Source organism: Empidonax traillii, unplaced genomic scaffold, assembly GCF_003031625.1.
Source record: "Empidonax traillii isolate 1590-97213 ecotype Southwest subspecies unplaced genomic scaffold, ASM303162v1 scaffold1:size7828297, whole genome shotgun sequence".
NCBI classification, from domain to species: Eukaryota; Metazoa; Chordata; class Aves; order Passeriformes; family Tyrannidae; genus Empidonax; species Empidonax traillii.
Window position 1 is genome coordinate 1,333,184 of NW_020955194.1, and position 22,597 is coordinate 1,355,780.

Below are 22,597 nucleotides of genomic sequence, written 5' to 3' on the forward strand. Positions count from 1 at the left end.
GGAGGCAAACAGAGAAAAAGGAAGTGAGCGCATCCTCCCAAGTGCTGCGAGTTTTGTCGCATCCAAAAAGACACATTTTTCGTTCTGAAAGAATTGAAAATGTGTCAAGCTGCTCCAGCTATTAATCCACACATCCAGTCTGAACTGGGATTGACGTGGTAAGCAGTTTGATATCAAGTCTGTACTGGTTACTTGGCAATAGTTTAATGATTATCTTGGATGTGATTAATGAAAAATACTATTAAGAATAATCATGTTGCACCACACCCTGAGCTGACTTCCACCCTGTCCAGCGAAGCCTCTCTGTGTGGCAGCCAAGGTCTTATCCGGGCCCTGCAGGCAGCGAGACCCAGGCAGGGCTTACTGAGGACCTCAGGAAGAGCAGGAGCCTCTCCTCTTCCAGTAAAACTTTGATTTTTCCTGTCTATTGTTTCCTTTCTGTGCGTGGCAGTGAGATGCAGCCCCCCCTCAGCCTGCCTGGCAATGCCCTGTTGCTCAGCAACCCCACACTTGCTGAGGAGGCTCTTTTGCAGCAGCAAACCTGTGCTGAAGAGGAAGATGGGATGATGTGACACCGAAAACCTGCCGTTTAGGATGGCCAAGCAGCAAGATCCCTGTGAGCAGAAGCTGGTCAGTAGCAGCGAGGATCCTGGTGGCAATGCCAGCTGAGGGGCAGCAGCACTTGCACCTTCTGCTCCTCTGCATCTGGGCTGTTCTGAAATATTTACTGGTGATTACCCAAAATTAAAGGGCTAAATTAAATTCAGCTAATTAAAAAGGGCTCCTGGTCTGCACAGCCATTTCCAGTGTCCCCGTTAGACCCAGAGCCGCATTTTGCTCAGGGTGAGCCAGCCAGCAGCACTAGTGAGATGGGGAGAGGGCATCTGTAAGGCTTTGATGACATGAAACCCACCCCTGGGGGCAAATGGCATTGTTCAGGGCAGGTGGGCAAGGGACAGAGGTGGAAAGAGTCAGTGGGGAATAGCTGGATTGGGTGGAAAAGCGGAGGCAGGTTAAGTAAAAGGTGTATTTCATCCCATGAATAATCCAGAAAAATCAGCCTGTGCTCCCCTCATTTCCTCCAGAGCCAGCAGCACAGGAGGGCAGGTCCTCTCCCACCTCGATGAGCAGTCAAAGATCAGAGCTATACCCATCCAAACCCACAGCCATGGAGCTCTGCAGAGACCGGGCATTTTTGGGACCCGGAGGCTCCAGTGGTCTGACTTTGATAGGGCAGAACATGCATATTGATTAATATCAGAAATTTTTAGTAATTATAATTTCTAGAAACCAACGAGGCTTTTCTGTAAGGGCCACTGGCTCCATGTACTCACATGGTCAATGGTGTTGCATAGAAGTGTCTTGTTACAAGGTTTGTGAGAGTCCCCTGGGATCATTAGGGCCAACCCAATGGCAGCTCCAACAGACACCCCCGTGACCACTGCCCTCAAAAATCCCAGCTGGCACAAGGAGAAGATCTAAAAGGCCTCTGCAGACCTGTTTGTTCACCACCTGGCCACAATACCACCAGAAGGAAAGGAAAACAAATACAGCGTTGACGTTACCTGCTGAACCACCTCGTCCAAAAAGAGGCTGCTTTCAAGAACCACAGCCCCTCTCACAACACACAGCAAGCTGGGGTTTCTTTCCTGTCACTTTGGGCTAGTGCAGACCTATGTGTACTTATTTTTAAGCTTTGGTTTTCAGTGCTGTGAACATGAATGAGTGTTTCCTACACACATCACCTGTGCTCAGGGACTGCCCAGCCTGACAAAAATGTTTGAGGGAAGGAGGGGGCCCAGACCCTGGGGGCAAGTGCAAATGCCAACAGTAAACTTGAGGTGGATATGGTGGAGGAGCTCCCACTCTTTGAATAAAAAGTTGCTTTTATAACACTTCAAGGTGATGCAGGTGTGATACACTGTAAGAAAACTTAATTATACGTGGGGAGAGATAAACATTACTTCACACGTGCCCAAACTACACAGAAGTGCAAGAACAACATCGCCATTGAGGCATCATTAATAGCACAGAAACCCTGCTACCCATGTAGTGGTTTTTTGTGCCAGAGCATGGGGTTTGCCATGAGAAAGGCCCAGTTACCAGCCCCAGGGGCTGAAGCCCTTCTCTTTCCATGGGGCAGGGGAGGATGAGGCAGCAGGAGATGGGAGCTTGGATCTCTGCTCCTAAAATTGCAACAGAGAATTGAAGACAGAAGGCAGGCAATTAAATTAGTAAAGAAACCGAGGGATGTGTATTTTATATGTTATGCAATGAAGATAAAGACAGACTGCTGGTGTGGAATTTTTGGTGCCATCCGGGGAAGAGCTGGGCAGGGAGCAATGTGAACATGGACAATGTTGCAGAGCTACTGGCAGGAAACCATGGGCAGGGCTGATTCCTGCAGAGGGGAGAGGAACAATGTACCGGCAATAGGAAAGGACAGGGATAAACTTCTGGGAGTGGGAAACAGCTAATCCTAGTGTTTAACTCTGGTGTGTCTCCTTCCACCAACATATTTTATACTGGAATACAAGGCCAAATGTGACCATAGCACAATGCAGAGCTTGTGAGCTGAATGCACTCGCTGGCGTATTAGCACCATCCATCCCCTCTCCTTCGCAGCTTCCCCAGGGTTTATTACATCCCTCTTCCCTCTCAGCAGGGCTCATTATCCACCTCTGTCTGTGCTGCACCCTGTAGACAAACCCTAAATGTCACTATCTCCATTTTGTGCACAGGGACACAACAGGAGACAAAACAACCTCCCACAGGGGTACAGAGCCAAGAAGAGACCCCTGATGCCCCAAGTGCCACAACTAATGAGCATCTGTGCTTTAAAGGGCTGCCTTGCCTGTTAGGATTGCCCTCCTCCAGCAGCCCCTCCAGAAAGCAAGGGACAATGACAGAGCCCAACAGGCACCCCTGAGGCTCTTACACCCCTTAGTCCCAGCAGGCTGTGGTTAAACACTGGAGGGGATAATAAAGGCTACAGTGCACCTTTTTTTTTTTTTTTTTCCCATTAAAAATGTGATAGGAAATGGCTTTTCCATGTGGTTGGAGTATTCCAGGTGGGGATGAGAAGTCTCCAAAGCCTCAGTCTGCTCCCATGGTGAGATATGGCCTAGGAGAGCCTCCTGTGTCAATCAAAACATGATGGAGAGGACCAAAGTCTGGTGCCACCACAACAACACATGTACTGCCTGGGGCCAGGGTACCACTCGCTCCTTCAAGATGTGCTTTCCTGGCCTTGATCAGCAGCTTGCCAGGGCCCATGCCTACATCCCAGAGCTCCTGTCCCGGGAAAGTGCCCCCAGCACCCCAGCCAGGATGGGTATCCAGCAGTTTAAGTCACTTCCAAATCTGTGACCTAACGAGAACAGCTTTTGGGTGTGATCACAGTAATTTCTAAGTGTATTTGAAACCTCTGACATGCTCCTGAGTTAGTCCCCATTCTTTTCCCTGGCTTCTTTCCTGTGCCACTACCATCAGGAAAAGGCATTCAAAGCACACTGAAAATCTCCATTTTCCAAGAGGGGCTTAGAGGCCAGGCTGTTAAGTCAGCTGGGAGTTTTGGAAAGCTTCAGGCTATCCCGCTTTCTGTGGCATGAAACACTGTGCGCAATTCCTGCTAAACAATGGTATTCTCAAGAAAGAGAACAGCGATGATTCCACCTGACAGCCTTTTCAGGGCTTCTGAGAGGAGGGCAAACTGAGCCAAGAAAGCATCCAAGAAGTCAAGCCGTGCCCCATCACAAATCTCCAGGAATAAAGCAACACCAAGGGTCTGGCTTCTGGTAAAATGTGCATTTCTACCACGCTATTACTCCTCCCTGATCAGTTTTTACTATGTGTCCGCCACATGCCCTTTGCTCCAGCGACAGGATATCCTTCATTTGTCTGCAGCAAGTGCAGATGAGCACTCCTTCATGTTGTTTTCCAGCTTGGCTGATGGGAGGGTCAGCAGGGGCCAAAGCAGCTGCACCAAGTAAAGGAAAGGTAACCGTGGCAACCCAAGTTATCTGCATCCTCCATGTATTTCCTTCTCCCCACCCTACATAATATCTTTCCCACCCAAACCTCAAGCCAATAGAGCCGGTGACCAGCTGGCAGGATGGGGACTGCGGAGGGGTCTCCTGCACCCAGAGTGTCTTGCTGTGTCTCGGGGCTCGCCACTGCAGGCTGAAGTCATCAAAAAGAGACCGAAAGCATAGAGAGGGATAACTTGCAAAAGGCAGAGCTCTTCACTCCTGTAGATGGGGCGCTGGATATGTTGCCTTTGCTCCAGAGTTGCAGACCCATTGATGCTGCTCCTGGTTTTGGCTCTGAGCTGTAGCCCTTCCACGGCAGCAACAGCTTCTCCATCTGTGCCCCACGTCAAACCCAGCTACAGTTTTGGCCGGACTTTCCTGGGACTTGATAAATGCAACGCCTGCATTGGGACATCCATATGCAAGAAGTTCTTTAAAGAAGAAATAAGGTCAGAAACTCAGCACAGTAATTTTTAAGGCATTCTGCATAGTAATTTGAAAGTTGCCTTTTAGAATTTCCAAATACTTTCACGAATGACAATGCAAAGGGCAACTTAGCATCTGGTTGCCTTTACAGCGCTTAGTATTTTAATTAATGTCTATAAACTGCTCTTTTCTTTTAAAGCAACTCAAACATGATCTAACCCCAGGCCTGAACTGTAATTTGAAAGCAGGAGTAAAAGGCACAAATTTCTGCCTAGAGAGTGGCTCTAAAACAATTCAAAGCAGCGATGAGGGAAGGGAAGAGGGGAGGAAGAAATCAGCTTGTTTAGATTTACTGGCAATATTTTGTTATCACCAACTGACTAAAGGCAAAGGGGGTTTAGTCTTGTATGCTCCAAACTGAGTATGTTAACTACAAACATATAAACATGCTATATAATTTTGTACCAGGTGCAACAACATGAATGTGCAGAATTTCACGTGCGTATCAACTAAGATCAAAAACGATCTAAACCTGCCTGAGGCATGAGGACTTCTGCACATCAAGCTACCCATACGCTCAAAAATAGATGTGGCTAAATTATTGGTGCACTTTGGGGGGTTTTCTGTGAGGACTTGAAGGCAGAGACAGAAATTGCATCTGCCTCGATGATGATGATGAGACATAACACTGTCCAAGTGGTCATCAGACCAATCCAATCAGTTTTAGGCTCAAAACCAGTGTGTCTGACAGTAACAAGGAAAATGTTGCCAGTTGTATTTGAGGACAAAGTTAAAGGCAGTGCTTGGCAGAGGAAGGGTTTATTGGGTCTGATATGATTTATAGAGCCATATGCACTTTCTTTTATAGATATAAAAGCCTGGGGGAGAAGAAATTATTATAGTAAAATTGTATTTTTAATGCTATAATGTAAGTAGTATAGTATTAGACAAATCACCATTTTTATCTTAAACTATCCTATAAAATGTAGCATAGTAAAACCATAATGGTTTGTCTGGGATGGACCTGTAATACTCAATATCCATCCTTCCCTTGCTACTGCTGCAAAAAGGCAGCTTGTGGTCTTGCTAAGCCAGAGCATCCCTTTGCCATGGCACATCAGGGGGCCCAGCCCTGGATGGCTGGGAAAACCCTTTGGCTTTCCATCTCCACAATGCCAGAGTGAGCAGTAAGTGAGGTGCAGAGGCACCAAGAAGGCCCAGGCCAGCAGTGCTGGGTTTCTCCCAGCCCAGCCTGAACTGCTGTCCCAAAATGCAGGACAGATTTGCAATCAGTATGCTCATCTGGCTGACGGGGGCTGGCGTGGATCTGCAGGGGCTGGGGGTGAATTCGGGGTGTGGGCTGCTCTGTATTTTATTCCCTGCAGCAGGATGGCACTGGAGCCAGCTCCTGCTCCATCCCCCAGCCTGCTGTGGATCCCTTTGCCACTCACCTGGGCAGGGTTTTTAGGGACCTGCTGCCAGGTACAAAGCAGGTTCCACACGCGCACCTCGTCGCAGGCGCACCCGTTCGGTTACTCCTGCCCCGTCACTTGGGAGGCAGGGGTGGTGCAGCTTCCTTCAGCCCTCCAAAAATAGCAGGAGCCTTCTGCAGCGAGCAACTGCCTCTGGCTGGCTGCTGGCCAGCTGCATGTGCACCGGGGTGTGGGGAAAAAGGTGCTACGTGAGCGAAGGCAGGAGGCCCCCGTGCTGGCTTTCCTCCGGGGGGGCAGTGGGAAAGGGGTGCAGGTGTGCAGAGGGTCCCACTGGGGCCAGGAGCGCAGAGCCACAAACGTGGGGGTACGATGCTTCTGCCTCAGGGAAAGCAGAGGGGCTTCCTAAGCCAAAGACTTTTTTCCCTCTCCAGCCAGCCCGCAGTTGGCTCCCCACCAGCCGCGTAGAATGCAAATAAGTGATAACGTGCAATTACGCTCTGAGCACTTTGGAAACTTAAAAATGTTCTCCTGAGCAGCCACTCAGCTTCAGGCTTTCCTCTGCAGGGGTAAAACTTGCTGTCCCACTTGATTTCTTGAAAAACTGGGATTTTTTTTTGGCAAGTGGGAGGTTAAACAGGGGAAATTTCAGTGGCACTTACTCTCTTTGATCAGCCCTCATGTACCTTTTCACATGTTCACAAAGGTGGAGGGCACTTGGTGCTTCTCTCTGTTAATTCACATTAGAGCATGCTTCATTAATTCTCCATAATTTTTTGGGAGCTGTGACATGCCTTTCACAGTAAGAAGATGTGGGTTTTGTTCCCAGAACGGCTGGTGACTCATCTTGTGCTCTAATGTTCTTTACTTCCCTTATCTTTGCCCAACTTTATCCATCTGTAAATGAGAACACCAAGCTTGCCTACCAACTGCACCAAGAGCAGAGAAATTGAAAGTTTCTGTAAAATACTAGACTTTCAAAACACTGCAAAACTGAGCTGACCAAAACTATTTGCAGACTTGTGACGATGCTGGTGATGAGCTTTGGCCAAAAATAATGGGAAAGAAGTCTGCAAAAGCTGGAATGCTTAGATTTTATGGGGGTCTATATGGCATTTCTTTATTTTTTTGTTTTAAGACTTAATATTTTTTCAAAATGTAAAATTCTAAATGCAAGCAAAATTATTTTGGCCAAAACAAAATAGTTCATTCAGGAAGAAAAAAAAAAAGAAAAGAAAATTAAAATAAGTTTGAATTTCTTCAGGATTTAATTCTAAGTTGATCTAAAACCTGTAATCTGTGACTCACATATTCATACAGATCTTACTGAAAGTCTTAATTAAAGCACATTCAGGCCCTCAGCTTCATCCAAGAAGTGAGTTGTTGTTACAGCACAACTTGATGATGAATCTTGAAAGTATCTAACAAGTGTGCCAGGCCAGTGCTATGCTGCCCAGAAATTATGCCAAATACAGACTTGCTGCAGCCCATGCCGGGTTCCCAGGCCTGTGTGGCTCTCCCCCAAGAGCTCTGCAGAGAAAGTCACTCTATCCACCCTCAAATTTCACATGGATTTCACACATCCATGCGCTGCTTGCACACGGGAGGCGGCACTTTCCTGCTATCTGCCTGACGTGAGCTCCCCTGAACACACAGGTTTGAGCCAAATCACAGGGCGTATTTGTGCTTAACTTACTTTAAAAAAAAAAAAAAAAGGAAAGAAAGCAAGAGAAACCCAGCCCAGCCCATTGCCATCTCCTCCCTGGAGTGCCTGGCCTGCTTTGCAGATTAGGTACTGGGAGGGGTCCTGATGCATAGCAAATCACAGTGAGGCACAGCAAATATTCTCTGCTCTTTAGTCTTAGCTCAAAACCAGACCAGAAAAACCTACCCAAACCCAAACCAAGCTTTTTCCTTCATGCCAGGTGCCATAATCTCAAGGAAACTTTAATTTCATATTGGGCAAAACACCCGAAGGACCAAAATACTGGAACCCATCAACATGTTCACATGAGGGGCAAGGTTCCCTCACTTCTGGTCAGCCTGTATTTCCATGGCAAATTTTAGAAAGGAGGGACATGAATAGAGCTGAATGTTAAATGAAGGCAAGCACCAGAGTTTTCCCCCTCTTGGGCACCCATGTTTGCCCCAGAGTTGAGCTGCGCAGGGTCTGTGGTGGAGAAGGGGAGTGAGGTGCTGCCTTCAAGAGGGATCTTGGAGGAGGAGGTAGATCAGCCTCCGATGCTGGTTTGCATCACTGAGTCAGTTGTTTGCCTGAAGTCAGAGGAAATTAATCCCCCCAAAATTTCTGTGTGCCAATTTCCCATCTGGAAGTTGAAACGACAGACAAGCTTCAGCTTTCAGATTTGTTAAAGTCTTTTCATCCAACTCCAGAAAGCTAATCCTGCAGGGAACCTCTTGCCTCTCCTGTTTCACTTCTCAGCTACTGGCTCTAATTTATGGTGAGAATAAACTGGGACGTGCTCTCTTACACACTTGGGCAGGGAGGTTGGGACAGGAGGTTTCAGGGGCAGCGAATGCAGGACCTTGGCCAAACCAAAGGTCAGAGTTCAGCCTCTGTCCAAGAGCAGGTTACAGACACACTTACAGAGAAGGCACCACTCTCCTCAGCTCAGGCATGTGCGACGCGTGTGTGGGCAGGGCTGAGGGGGCTGCTGAAACAAAAAAAAAAAAAAAAAATTACCTAATTACCCAGCCCATATGCTCCCCTCCTGTGCCTGTGTAGGGGGAGAAAATTAGTGCAAGATCTCCATGGCTACAGTGGTGCTACACGCCCAGGGCACACGTACCCTGTCCCCCCAGTGCACCCCAAACTCTGCTGCTGCTGGGGAAGTCACTCATCCCTCTTGCTAAAATACCATCAGTGGTGTTAGGGGAGACATGTTGACCCCAGTACTGAGTAAAGCCACCACCTAACAACAAAAGTTCATTTCGATATTCCCAAACACATCTATTGTCAGGAGATTTTATTGTCAGGAGGGTCCCTTTAAGCGTTGAGGACTCCTTTTTTGGGAACCTATCTCTAGGGTTAAGGAAATTTAAAACCACCAGGGGTTCTTCAAGAACCAAAACCCTGCGACCCTCTCCCTTTCCTCCCTCTCTCTACATGGCCCCCAGAAAACCCCCTTTGGATGTTTTAGCCCTCGTCCCATTGGCACTGCTTGTGACGAGGGATGGTGTTCATTACAAGAGATGGTTTATGTGGGAAGCAAAGAAGGACATATTTTCCAAAACCTGTTTCCTCAGCTGATGGTTTCATCCTGCTTGCCTCACCCTGGTGTCTGGGACCACCCACCCAGGGTCACTCAGCCTGGCTCACATGATGACCCTGAGATTAGCTCGGTTGGCGCTAAAAACACCAAGTTCACGGGTTTGATCCCTGTGTGGGCTATTCTCTTTAGGAGCTGGACTCGATGATCCCTGTGGGTCCCTTCCAACTAGGAATGTTCTGTGGTTCTGTGATGGCAGAAAGCCCCTGGGGTCGGCATGAGGCGGAGAAACTCATCGGGGCGGGCGCTGCGCGGGTGTCCGTGTGGCTTGTTAACCCGCTCTCCGTGGGGCTCTCGTTTTGGTTTGGCAGGTTTGACACCTGGCTTTCTTCTCATTTAAAGCTGCCCCCCAGCTACCTGCTCAGCTACTCGGGCAACTACACCGACGATGCCAAGAGCTGGCGGCTGGTCGACATCACCCGCCTGACCTCCAAGTACCAGCACGACCGGGCCGACAAGCGCATCTGCACCTCCCTGCTCAAGACCAAGACCTGCAGCCTGGAGCGCGCCCTGCGCCGCACACAGCGCTTCCAGAAGTGGCTGCGGGCCAAGCGCCTCACCCCCGACCTGGTCCAGGTCTGTCTCACAGCTCTGAACCTCCTCATGCCAGCTGGGGGGAGCAGGGGGTGCCATGCAGCTTGGGGGACGAGAAATAGGGTCTGAAGGAGACGTGGCTGCAACTTGTTGGGTGGAGGGTGAGTTTGGGTGATGTTTGGCACTCTCCTTCCTGATCAGTTGGCGGAGATGGGACAGTCCCCCCTGGTCGAGCCGCCCCTGCCACAGGGGAGAAGCAAAATGAGGCTCTGATGGGAAGAAAAGTGTCACAGCCCAGGGCAAACCACACCCAGACACAGGTAAAGCCATGGCACTGCCTGGCCAGGGCTTGGGTGGGCTTGGCCACAGCAAGGAGAGCATTAGTTTCCTTGTGCAGGCTGAGGGTGAAGGCCCATGGAAAGCTGTAGCACCCACCAGCTTCGGTCACAGGGATAATATAAGGCCATGAACACAAACACGGCAATGGTTCTGGTGGGGAAAATTTCTGCCACTTTTATTTTCTAGTTTTCCATGATGTCTCAGCGTTTTAGTTTGGTTTTTTTTTTTTTTTTTTTGGTCATAAAGTTGCATCCAAAAGGGCAGCCTGTGCCTGGAAAGTGATTTTGCTTTGGGCTGGGGACCAAGCCAGTGTGGGCCCCTCCGAGCAGCGCAGGCAGTCAGAGCCAGAGCCTCGATTACTCATCCTCCTGCCATCCATAGCAAATGACCTCAGGCACTAAGAAGCTCACTGTCCTTTCTGTCGCAGTCCTGGGGTGTCACAGGTGAAGCCAGGACAGCCACACTGCTTGGGGGGGGTTGCTGCCACCAGGTAGACGGGCAGCTGTGGCACAGGGCACCCCCCTCACTCCATCAAAACAACAGCAAAACATTTCAATAACCACTGGAGAGGGGCACGGAGGAGGTTTGATATACACTAAGCAAGACCCTGAGAGGCAAAGAAGAATTATTCCAGTATTTCTTCCTCTTCCAAGAGAAAAGTGGCTGTGAAAAAGGGACTTTAGTTTTAGTTGCCTGGGCTGCGCAGAGCTGGATTCACCCAAATCACTGACAGTCAGGCACGGCAGGTCCCCCTGAAGCCAGTACCCTCCTGAGTGGCACATACCTGACAGGAAAGCATCTTTTTGGGTAAAAGCTGCACTGTACTTTGTCTAGTAACCTCAGGAAAGTCACTAGGGAGAAAATCTTGGTAAAAATCTGTGATAATCTCTAGCAGATTGAATGAGCATTTTGGGGCAAACTGTGTTAATCAATAGAGGACAGATAGGGAAAAATTTGTGGTAAAATTTGAGGTAATCTGTACAAGAGACAAAAGAACATTTTGAGATAAAAATTGGGTAATCAGTAGTTGACAGGTAGGGAAAGTTTGGGGGATAAAATCTGAGGTAATCTGCAAAGAAGAAAAAAAGAACAATTTGAGGTAGTATGTAGTGGATAGGCAGGAAAATTTGGGAATTAAACTTGAGGTAGTCTACAGGGCAAAGAATGATCATTTTGAGGTAAAAATTAGTTAATTTAGTGGAAATGCTGGGAAAATTTTTGGGGTAAAATCTGATCTGTAGCAGATAGAATGAACATCATGAGGTAAACAGAGGCAATTAGTAGTGCACAGGTGGGGAAGATTGCGGGGTAAAATCTGTAGTGATGTCTCGGGGAGAGAATGAACATGCTGAGGTGAACTCAGGTAACCAGTAGTGGACAGATTCCTATCACTCCCACTCAGAGCATCCCTCACCTGAGCTTGTGGGCCATGGGAAGGGACAATTCCCGGGGGTGGTAGGCAGAAACTTCCCAGGCACCTGCTGGCCACCACTGTCCCCCCAGGCAGCACTACAGGGGGCTGCAGGAGGGCAAGTTGGGCTGCCAGGTCCTTCAGCCTTGCTGGAGTGTCCAACACGTTTGTGCAAAACTGGGCTGCCTCCCCTAGCAGCGCTGTATGAAAGGGAAGAAGAGATTAAAACCTCCATTTGCTGAGCTGGGTGAAAAAGTAACTGGAGAAATGTGGCTCTGTGGTATCTCAGATCTGCTGCGAAGTTAAATCATTAGCTGAGCCCAAATCCTTCTCCTTAAAAGGCTCTTCGTGTGCTGTACAGTTTTCCCTACCCCATTCTCTCCGAGTCTGAACTCCCAGCTGAGCTGGCTGGGCTGGACACACACACACATAAACACACACACATAAACACACACACATGGATGCAGTGGGAAGCTGAGCTGGCTCCAGGGCCCCTCTGAAGCGAGCTCAGGGCCAGCCACTGGGGACTTGCCCAGGGACAAACTCCCTGGGACATTTCAGCAAGCCCTGCAGTTTTTTAGTCGGAGAGGGCACGGGAGGCTGCAGGGAGGCCCAGAGCTTTGCACATCAGCCTCAGGATTGCTCTGCTCATGTTTTCATGGTCCTTTTTTTCTGTAAATCAGAGAAAACCAAATTAGAATATCAATCCCTTCTAACAGAGTGTAGATTTGAATACACGGAGAAGCATTGTGATCCAGAGGACCTGGGACCTTCTCCCCCACCTCCAAATTTCAGCAGCAGTCACTTTTAAGATCAGGCATGTGCTCTGCAAAATGGCTTCTGGTCTCACAGTGGTCTAAACTGAAAAGCAGCCAGCAGCAGCAACATTGCAGTCACACTATGTGAGTAAGTTTGTAGGTGAGATGCCCTCCAGCCACCACAGGTTACGGTGTGACCTGCCCAAGTTGTCTGGCCCCATAAGATGGGGATTCCCTTCCTCTCTGGCCACCCTTCCTGTCCTCTCCCAGCCAAAAACTGCAGGAGCAGCTCTGCCTGCAGCCCAGCCCAGCACCACTGCCCCTCTGTGCTGTTTGCTGTGTTGATAACCCAGCATGAGCCTCTTCAGAGGGCTGTTTCTTGGGGGGTGCCGTACGTCACTGCAAATACTTACCTTCAGACTTGCTCTTCTGGCTTTATTTCCTCCCCTCCCTCTTTTCAGAGATGTTAACAGCACATGGATCTCGATGGCTGACACGATGCCCACTCTGTCTCACAAAGCTGCAGTCACCCAGCGGTGTCTGCGCTCCCCTCCCTGCAGTTCATCTTATACAGCAGTCACTGAGGAAAGCTAATGGGCTCAGGTGATTTTGTCCTATAGACACAGAATTGTGACAAACCATAGCGTGCTTGAATCAAAATGACAGACCATGAAGTAATGTTTTCCCACTTTACGCTGCCTGCCCTGCCTGACCCAGCCATCAGCCGAGCTGCCTGCCACGGCGATTATTTCAACCGCCACAGTGACGATCTTCATTGGACGCAGTAAAGTCTTCAGTCTTAAAATCCAGTCTGCTCAGAGATGAGCAGGATTTAGCAGGGGTTCAGCCTGCACGGCAGCCCCAGCCACCCACTGCTTTGCCCAGGAGCTCATCACCTCAAACTGTGCTGCGTGCTTTTCCTGTCGGAGGGGAAGAGCGACAACAAAGCAGGTTAATCTCAGCACAGATCGCCCACCGGGCAAATTTACAGCCCTGCCTACAAAGCACAGCCTGGAAAATGCTGAAGGCAGACAGAAGAAAGTAATATTAAGCCATCGTTTGCAGTCCCTCTCTCCAGACCATTTGAAATTACTGACCAGCATCTCTGCCTGTCCTCAGCAGACGTGCCAGCACTCTGGTTATTTGGCCTCTGAGTGGGGTACATGTTGCTTTGCTTGCTGCACATGGGCAGCAACTCACTCCTCTGTCAGCTAGCCCATTCTGGGGAAGGATGGGATCTGTGGGGCTCCCAGAGCTCCCTCCCAGACCTGCCGCCCTCTTTAACCTGGTACCTCATCATGAGGCCCATAGCATCTCAGGTCATCCTTACTTTCTTTCTCCTGGGAGGGAAGGAAACCCTTTGATTCACATGGCCAGGATCTCTGAGTGCTTTTACTCCAACCTCCAGGTGTTTCCTTCTGGAGCCCACCCTAAAGCTGCTCATTCGGTGAAGCTGCACCCGGGTGGTGGCACGTGGGGCAGGAGGCAGCTGTGCTCCTGGTCTGTGCCATCCCTCCTCGGGCTGGCTGAAGAGAAAACAGAGCCAGGAGAAGTTGTCTTTATGTCAGAGTGACTTCTGGGTACGTCTGCCCCACATATGTATAGGTATGCACACACTGAGTTTAAATTGCACCATGTACTGTGCAGTAGGGGGAAGAAAATCACAGCTGACTGCAGGTAGGCTTTGCAGAAACTGCTCATTATCAGATATAGAAACGTGGGTATTTAGTCAAAGTAAATAAGAAGCTTTCTATATCAATCACAAACAATACATCAGGCTGTCTGTCAGGTCTTATTCTCTGGCTTGATAAGACACTGCAAAGGACTGAAGATATTCTCAGATAAATCCGTATCTCCAGTGTTTTCAGTATGTGTTCTTCACATTTTTCTTCCACTGACAATTTTTGTCCGACAATTTCACAACTTCATCTCCTTTTCTGCTGTAGGGATGTTTCCATCAGTCTGCAGGAAGGGGAGACCCCACTCCACTGAAGCAGTGGAGGAGGTGCTGAGCTTTACACTGCTGACTGCCTCAGCCGAAATCAAAAGGCCCTGTTGTCAAGTTTTTGTGAATCAGGACTTAGCTAAACTATAGAAAGCTGCACCAAGGGTTGATAAAAAACGGCAGCACCCAGCTCTGCTCCTCTGCTCACACACTGGCACTGGTGTGCCTGAAATGATTCCTCAGGAAACCATCAGCAATGAGCACTGTGTGCAGTGTGTGTCCACATCTAAGCTGATGAGCTCTGACCCGGGAAAAATCCTAATTAGACCTTTAATGCCTTTCCTGTCGCTGTGATTTCTGTTCCTAATGTGTATTCTTCAGGGTCTCAGCTTCTCCTGGAGGCAGCAAGGCTTTCTAACTTTGGCTGCAAATATTTGCATACTCGTCGAGCTGCAAGAGGCTTTCTCCACCATTCATCTCTTACTTAACACAGTTCTGTTCTGCTCATTTTTTCTCACTTCTCCTCCAAAGGGAAAGAGATAGAGTGAGCCACAATCTTCCTGAAAGTGCTGAAAGACAGAAACCCATAACCAACCCACCCTCCACCCCACTTTTGTGGTTTTAGACAACTAATTGAGAAAGTATTTCCTTGATAAGGCCACACCAGAGGAGAAGGGTGTAACTAGAACAGGGGAGAATTATTTTTGACAAATGTTTTATTCTTCTTTGGGGAAAAAGGGTTTTTTGGTTGATGTGAAACAACCACACTTCAGTTGGGGTTGAGTTTCTCAGGTAGTTTTGACCAGCTATTGGCATTCAGGGCTTGTTCTGTGCAACTGATGGCCAAGGAATGGGTGGTTGGGACCTCACTGAGGCCAGCAGGGATACAGAGGAGAAGACACGGGGCATCCAGTCCCTCCTTTCCACCTCCAACTGGGAAAACGTCACGGTCCTTCTTTCCATGTTTCTTTATTTCTTTGTCATGGCTGGATAATAAAGTGTTCTATGCCAAATGAACAGCTCGCACAGGAAGGGCTGAGAGGGACCTACCTCAGAGATACCAAATGACTCGGGGAGATGCTGAGTCAAATCTTTGCTCTCAGCATGAAGGATGGCAGGGAGCGACGTGAGCTCCTGTGCCCTTTTATCTGAAAAACATCTCCCAAACAGCAAATCGTAAAGAAAATCCAAAAGGGTATATTTGGCTGGTGGAATTATTTTTAATAAAAAGGCTTAAAAAAACTTGATTCCCTTGCCCAGCAGAGGCATGGCAGGGCAGTGCTTCTGTGCCACTGTGGGCAACCCTCCATACATCCACGCTACTTGGTTATTAAGGAAGACCAACTTGAAATAAATAAAAAAAAAAAATTAAAAAAATTTTAAAAAGCTAATTTTTTACTATGAAAGTATGAATTTCCCTGCCATTTATCCCAGCCACTGATTACCTGTGCAGTTCTACAAGCCAAACTTCCAAATCTGAACGGTGAAATACAGTGATAATTGACTCCATTAGCCCAGTGGCTCTCTATTTGTTGGTGGTATTTGCAAAAAATACACACAGGCTATTCAAATTTGGTTTTGCTAGTTAATGTGTGAGTTTATCAGAGAGAGAATATATCCTGTGCTTGTACTCACACAGAGTGTTTATTTACACTTTTAAAGCGTGTTTACTGACCTTAGCAAATAGTATTTCCAAGAAAGCTGCTCACAGGTTAAGCAAATAGTGAAGAGATCTGAAGATTATTTAATGAGGGAAGTGACTCACTGTTTTAACAACAGGAGGGCCTCCACCAGGGAGCTGGGATGCCAGGGCTGGAAACCCTGGCGGAGGGAGGAGGCCTGCAGTGTGGACACACATGGTGCTTTCAACTGGGGGAATATGAGGTTTGCAGTGCCCACAGCTGTGCCATGAAGACTGGGAGCCATTCTGGAAGCCTGAGCTGTGAACAGGCATTTTTGGGTGGCACAGGTCTTTTCCCAGGAGGGGTTTGCTGTTGGCATCCCCCCGGTGTGCCTGTCCCCTTCGGAGCTGTGCCACAGCAGGTGGAGCACAGAGGTGCCCGTACCCCCCAGCATGGTCCAAGCACATTGCAACATCTCAGGCCGGAAAATAGACATCTTTGTCGTGTTTTGCCCCATCACCAGGGCCTGTCCAGCCCAATGCTGCGCTGCCCATCCCAGCGACTCCTGGACAGGATAGTGCGGCGCTACGCAGAGGTGCCGGATGCTGGCAGCATCTACATGGACCATCTCACCGACCGGGACAAGCTACGCCTGTTGTACACCCTGGCAGTGAATTCACACCCCATATTGTTACAGGTATGTACCGCCCTGCCCCACCTTGGAGCACCACCCCACAAGCCCTCACAAGCGGATCCTCCCACGAGGTGTGTGCCATCCCCCAGGTGCAGATGAGTCCCAGCCCTGACCTTCAGGCCACCCTCTGGCCTTCACAAAGTGTGCTTCTTCTATGGGTTTGGACAGTGAAGCCAAGCAGACTCCTGCAGTGTTCCTTGCATCAGCCCATGAAGCTTTGGAGAGCTAGGAATGCCCAGATCCTTAAATAAATCAGAACCCAGGCTGGTATTGTAGTGAGAGCCAGGGTTTTACACATCCCTAATACTTCACAGTGTTAAGTTTTCATTGCTTATGTATTACTTAAAATTACAATCTGTTTATGAAAGGGGAAGAGCATGCTTTGGAGTGGGAGGACCAGGATACAGCATGGATGTTGAACATGGACTTGGGGAGCACTGACTTCCCATGTTCTGTGTGCCAGTGCTGTGTTTTCCATTTGAATGCCCCTGGTGACAAGCTCCATGGCAAAGTGCAGCTTTGCAGAAGTGTTGGGTGGAATCCCTAATACAATGAACTCTGGATGTGAAGGCAGTGATCTGGGAGGTCTCACACCCCTCCCCTGTTCCCTGGCTGATGTGCCTGGCAAGTGGCTCCTCTCTTTCCTTGTGTTTCCGAGGGAGTACCCTCACCTTTCCCCACACCAGCACACCTTTAGTCCTCTTTGCTGTTTCTTGCAACGCTTCACAATTTCATGAAGAACAGAGGCAGTGGCAGCATCCTCTGTCTCTGGCCCTGTGTCACCACTACCCTCAGCAGCACATGGGGCTCTACCCTCTCCCAGGGAGGGGAGATGGTGCTCATGCTCCAGGAGACTCCTGGGGATCATTCAGCCACCCCAGCCGTGGCTCACTGGGACCTGAGGCTGTGGCTCTTAGCACTATAAAGATATGGGAATGCAGCCTATAGAGGTGAAAAAGATATGCCAAGGAATGGCTTGGTTTTACGTGGGTGCCCAAAATGCCTTTACAGCAGAAGGGAGAAGCAACCTTAAACATGAAACTGGACAAGTTCATCATGCCTTGGCAGAGCCCAGGGCCATGGATAGATGAAGTCACAGTGTAAATGACAGAAATCTTTGTGTTGGCATAGCCCAGCAGTCATACGGTTTAGTTTCCACCAGGGATAACTGAACATGCTGCAGGGATGCAGGGAGCCCAGCCCAGGTGTCCCCACCATAGCAAACACCCAGCATTTGCGTTCCTGAGACTGCAAAGTCTCCTGCAAAAGAGCCAGGCAGTTCTTACAAATTAGCAAAAACTGCTTCAGCCCCACCTCACCTCCGAGCTGTGACTTCAGCTACACAGTGTTCATGAGGGACCCATAAAAGACACCTAAAATTAGATGTTCTGCAGCTAAAATCTGCATAATTTTGAAACCCCTTATTATCTTGGACTTTCCAGCTGGTTTCCCTCTCAGAACAAGCCTTGAAATGTCAGATTCTTCCTTCATTACAAAAAGAGAAACAAAATAAAAAAGCATCATAGCTACTCCAGGACAGAGCAGCACCTTTTCCAGCTGCTGGGGCAGGGTGCGGTGAGGAAGGGTTTCGGGCTGGTTTAGCATCCAAAGCACAGCACTGGAGGGAGCTGGGTCCAAGGGCAGAGCACGGTGGCTGGAGGGCAGTGATAACCCCTGCGTTCCTTCTCTCCCTGGTAGATCTTCCCCGACGTGGAGGGGTGGCCCTTCCCACGGTACCTGGGCTCCTGTGGGAGGCTGGTGGTCAGCGCCAGCACCCGACCCCTGCGCGATTTCTACGGCGCAGCCCCCGAGGTGGCCGCCGACCTGGCCCTGCAGCTCCTCGCCGTGCTCCGCTCCATGGGCACCAACGACCTCAACTACTTCTTCTACTTCACCCACGTGGACGCTGGCACCTTCGGCGTGTTCAGCAACGGGCATCTGTTCATCCGGGATGCCAGCACGCTGGGGATCATCGACAGGGAGGAAGGTACTCAGCGGGCGCTGCGGCCGTGCGTCTGTCGCGGGAGGGCTCAGCGAGGCAGGGCGAGCAAATTTGTCACCTGCTACAGTCAACTCTGCTGATGGGTTGTTTGGTTTTGGGTTTTTTTAATAAATTAAATAATGAAAAAGTTCATGGAGAGATTTACCAGCAGCAGGTCCTGCCATGCTGGCTCAGAGTCGGGAAGGCGGCAGGTATTTTGTTTGTGCAGTCAGTGATTTGGTGATCGGCCCCCTCTGTAGCTGGCAGCAGCTTGCAGTGCACGCAGTGCTCAACACTTTCCTTTGAATTTTTCCTACATCACCCCTTTTAAAACTTTTGCCACACAAATGTCAGTAATTGCAAGTAGAAATTTCATAATTTCATTTGTTTTAAGTATTGGATTCAATTGAACTCTATTTATGTACATTTATCACATTAATAATGGTAATTATTACTATCATAACAACAAAATCTCCCTTTTGTCATTTTCACATAAAATCAAGGGTTACTAAGTGTCACCATTCACTGTTCACAGGTTATGTTGATCTAATCCACAAAGGAGAGCTAGTCAAAGACTATTCTTCCAATATTTTAACAGTTTAATTTCGCATGTACAAATTTTCAAAAGGTCTTTCCTCAGCTCACACATTCAGTTAAGTTGGTCTCAAACATTCAGAAGCAGCTGTCAGAAAATTTTCCACTGGGTTTCCTTTTCTTGTCCCAACAGCTATTACTGTTAACTTGACTCCAGCTGGATGAGGTGTTGTTGCAAGTTAATGATTTGGGTAACATGGAAAAAATTATGGGTCTGCTTATTTGTGGCAGTTTTTGTAGGAACTCCACATTTCAGGTTTGTACTCCAGTCCTCATTTTTTCTGCATCAGTTTGACTTGACAGACTCCTCTCCAATTCCTCTCTCAGGCAGTTCTGCAGAGCTCTGTCATTCAGAAAAATATACATATTTCAGGAGTGAGAAAGTTGGCCCATATACAGCTACAGCACAGAGTAATTTGTGGTGAAAGGTGCCCCACATCCTTTAGATAATAACAAATCCAGTGTTAGTACAGAGGAACAAACATCTGTGATTACCCAGGAGCTCACTACCACGTTTCCAACAACTGGTTTAATTGTCTCCAGCAGGGAGCCAGCTGATCGATGGCCAGCAGGAGCACAAAGATATATTTAGCTGCTTGACTGTGAACTGCCAGTCTGCGTTTGTGTCCTGTGACTCCATCAGGGAGAAGCACAGCCTCGTCATGGTGTGTCAAGAGCTTTTGCCCAAGCTCCTGGAGGGGAAATTCCTGCAGCCCGTGCAGGAGAAGATAGACAGCTTCCTCCAGCACTGTGCCGGAGGCCTCACCGACAACCAGGGTGTCAACGAGGCCATTGCCGAGCTGGTGGAGATCCTGAAACCTCTGCGGTCCTGCGACTCCCGTTTTGCCTACCGCTACCCCGACTGCAAATACAGCGACAAATACTGAGGGAGTGGGACCCCCTGGGAAGGACTGGGGCGGCATCAGCCCCCTGCCAGTGCGGGAAGCGAGAAGGAACCAGGGCGGATGGAAAGAGCTGCACCAAATCTGGGGTTTTCTCATCCAGGTGGAGGAGGAGGAGGGAGCAGAGTGCACGCAGGATTTATTGTCCATCTCCCAGAGATGCATTTGTTACGTGGGGTATTAGGCATGATGTATGGCTTAAGGATTATTAGCGTTATCATGAGTGACAGGGGCTACGGGATTAATAAATCTCATTCACGTATTTTGGCCTTGGAAGAGTTTTCCATCCCTCTGAAGGCAGGATGCTCTCAACTGTCTAGATAGAGGAGCTCTATTACCAAGGAAGCCTTTCTGATTGAAATGATTTATACATAATGTAGGATGGATGGAATCATTTAAGACTTTCCCTATGGCTATTTTTAATTTCCTAAAAATCATAGATATACTGGACCGCGGGATCAGCTCTATACCATCACCCATCATGGATTACTTTCATAAAATATTTAAATTTTATTTCTTTTATGGCACGCAGAACAGAAAGACACAATCAACAGCGTTAAAAAACTGAAAGGTCCTCCCATGTCTCTTGAGATTTAATTTCTCTAATCCCCAAATATAATTACTTCTAGTCTTTCCCAAGCTGATGGCCAGTAATTGGAGACTAATATGGGTTTTTAGTTTAAGATCTGGGAAAAAAATCAGCTCTGGGATACGATTGTTCAGCAGATACTCTCACATTTTTCTCCCTAAAGAAGAGTGGAGGCACCATTTGCACAAAACCATTCAGATGGGAAAATTGCCTTAAGAGGAGAAACAACACAGGCAGAGGATGAGATGTTGGTTTACACTGAGTCAAACACTTGTTGAGCACTCAGTACTCCACTGTACGTGATTAGGGACCCCTCAAGAACTCATAGAATCATAGAATCATAGAATCATAGAATAGATTGGGTTGGAAAAGACCTCCAAGATCATCAAGTCAGGGGGGTTCTAAGTTGTGACCAGTAAGTACAGCCATCCTCATTCATTTGCCTTTCAAAGGAGAAATTGGTGAGCCAGTCCCCAAAGGAGTGACTCAGGCACTTAAAATTTTCAGTGGTGGATTTCTTTCACGGCAGTGGTCAATCCAGGGCTAGATACAGGTGTGGTAGAAGTTGCAAAAGTCACAAAACACAACATCCTTATCCAGAATCTGCCAGTCCCCACCATGTGAGCTCCCTGTGGGGTGTCAGAGGCCCACACAAAACCTTCCCTGATGCCTAGAGGGTCTGCCAGACCTCACCTGGTATGGGGCTTCCTCCTGGGATCCAGGTGTGCAGGAGTAACAAAGCAAATTTGACTGAGCTGGGTCAGAAACTGGGCTTTCTGGATCACCCTTAAGTATTTTCCTCATGGAAAGTGCCTTCCTGTAGCTGTGGTTTGAGAAAGAGATCGGCAACAGCAACAGCATAAAGGCAGAAAAATATGTGAGTCGTTTGCATTGCCAATCGTTGTGCTGAGTTGTGTCACACAGAGCAAGAATGCAAGTCAAGATCCAGCCTGGGGTTCAAGTCAGGGGTGCTTGAAGGTTGACAAGACAGGTTGCACATTCTAAACCACAGGCACAGGTCTGATACTGGGGAAATCTGGCCCAGGACAATTATTTTGCCTTTCCTCCTGGCATAAAGTATCAAGTGCACCTTTTACCTCCCAAGATGTAGAAACATTGAAAATAATTTGTAGGTAAATTTAGCTGCAGGCCCAGATGGTCAGACAGCAAAAATGTTTAAATATACAGCCTCAGCTACGGCTACAGCCCTCTTTCTTGGTTTCAGTCTATTTCTACATCATGGCTCTCTTCCAGAAAGAAAAACATGTCCTTCACTGAGATCCATCAGGCTGTCTAACAATCTGTTTTCATCAGTTTTTCTGGAATCCGTCTGCGTCTCCAGTCTCTTGGTGTGTGGTTTTACCTGATAGCTGGTGATCAGGTAAAGATCTGGCCTGGTCCATGCAGCTTCCAGCAGAAGTGATTTGCCAGCCATGAGTCTTGCAGCTGCTCCATGACTCAGGCTGTCCTCTGATTCAGTGTTCTCTGTTTAAGCAATGGCTTGAATTGCCCTGAAAGGAGGAGAAACCCTTGCAACTCTGGGTTCACTGCTCTCCCACGTGTCCTGGGTATTTTTTGTTTCCCCACACACATTTTCCTGTTGGGGATGAGCTGTTCCTCTGCTGTATGGCCCTGTGCAAAGTGTCTCCTGGGCAGGAGGGCACCTCTCTGCTTCAAAACCAGCCCAGGCAAACACAGAGGGAATGTGTGTGCTCAGCACCTTAGAGAAGCTCAGATCCCTCAGGTCTAATCCAGCACTGGGAAAAAGGACTGAGAAGTGTCCCATGGGCTTTGCTGGGCACAGGTAACTCGTGATCCAAAAGAGTTGGGATTAAGAAATAGAAGATCTGTGGTTTTTGCTTTGCTGCTTGAACTCAGCTGGCAAGTCTGCAAGCAGAAGCCTTGAGGCACGTAGCATCTATTTTTACAGGGCTCGATTCAAAGTTGTTAAAGCTGAGAGGAGTCTCCCCACCGCTTTAAATAGACCTTGGTACGAATTTAAATTAAAAAAAAAAAATCCATGATTAAAAATAACTAAATCATGGATTCAC

The 22,597-nt window shown here is 48.4% G+C and overlaps 1 protein-coding gene across 2 annotated transcripts; it reads left to right on the forward strand.

Annotated features, from left to right (window-relative positions):
* Window positions 1–4,101: 4,101 nt before the first annotated feature.
* DIPK2B (divergent protein kinase domain 2B) lies at window positions 4,102–20,219 on the forward strand. Of its 2 annotated transcripts, none has more exons than XM_027880000.1 (5): window positions 4,102–4,480; window positions 9,489–9,753; window positions 16,310–16,483; window positions 18,179–18,467; window positions 19,599–20,219. In XM_027880000.1, exons 1-5 carry the CDS (start codon window positions 4,257–4,259, stop codon window positions 19,940–19,942), a joined length of 1,296 nt encoding a protein of 431 aa, XP_027735801.1. In that variant the 5' UTR covers window positions 4,102–4,256; the 3' UTR covers window positions 19,943–20,219. The 2 variants fall into 2 exon arrangements, with proteins under 2 accessions (XP_027735801.1, XP_027735879.1); XM_027880078.1 differs by having other exon boundaries at window positions 19,602–20,219.
* The last annotated feature ends 2,378 nt before the right edge of the window (window positions 20,220–22,597 follow it).

Coding starts and splice junctions, on each gene's coding strand:
- DIPK2B (XM_027880000.1), top strand. CDS start 4,257: ATGGGGCGCTGGATATGTTGCCTTTGCTCCAGAGTTGCAGACCCATTG. Junction 4,481..9,488: donor TTCTTTAAAGAAGAAATAAG/GTCAGAAACTCA, acceptor TTGGTTTGGCAG/GTTTGACACCTGGCTTTCTT. Junction 16,484..18,178: donor CACACCCCATATTGTTACAG/GTATGTACCGCC, acceptor TCTCCCTGGTAG/ATCTTCCCCGACGTGGAGGG.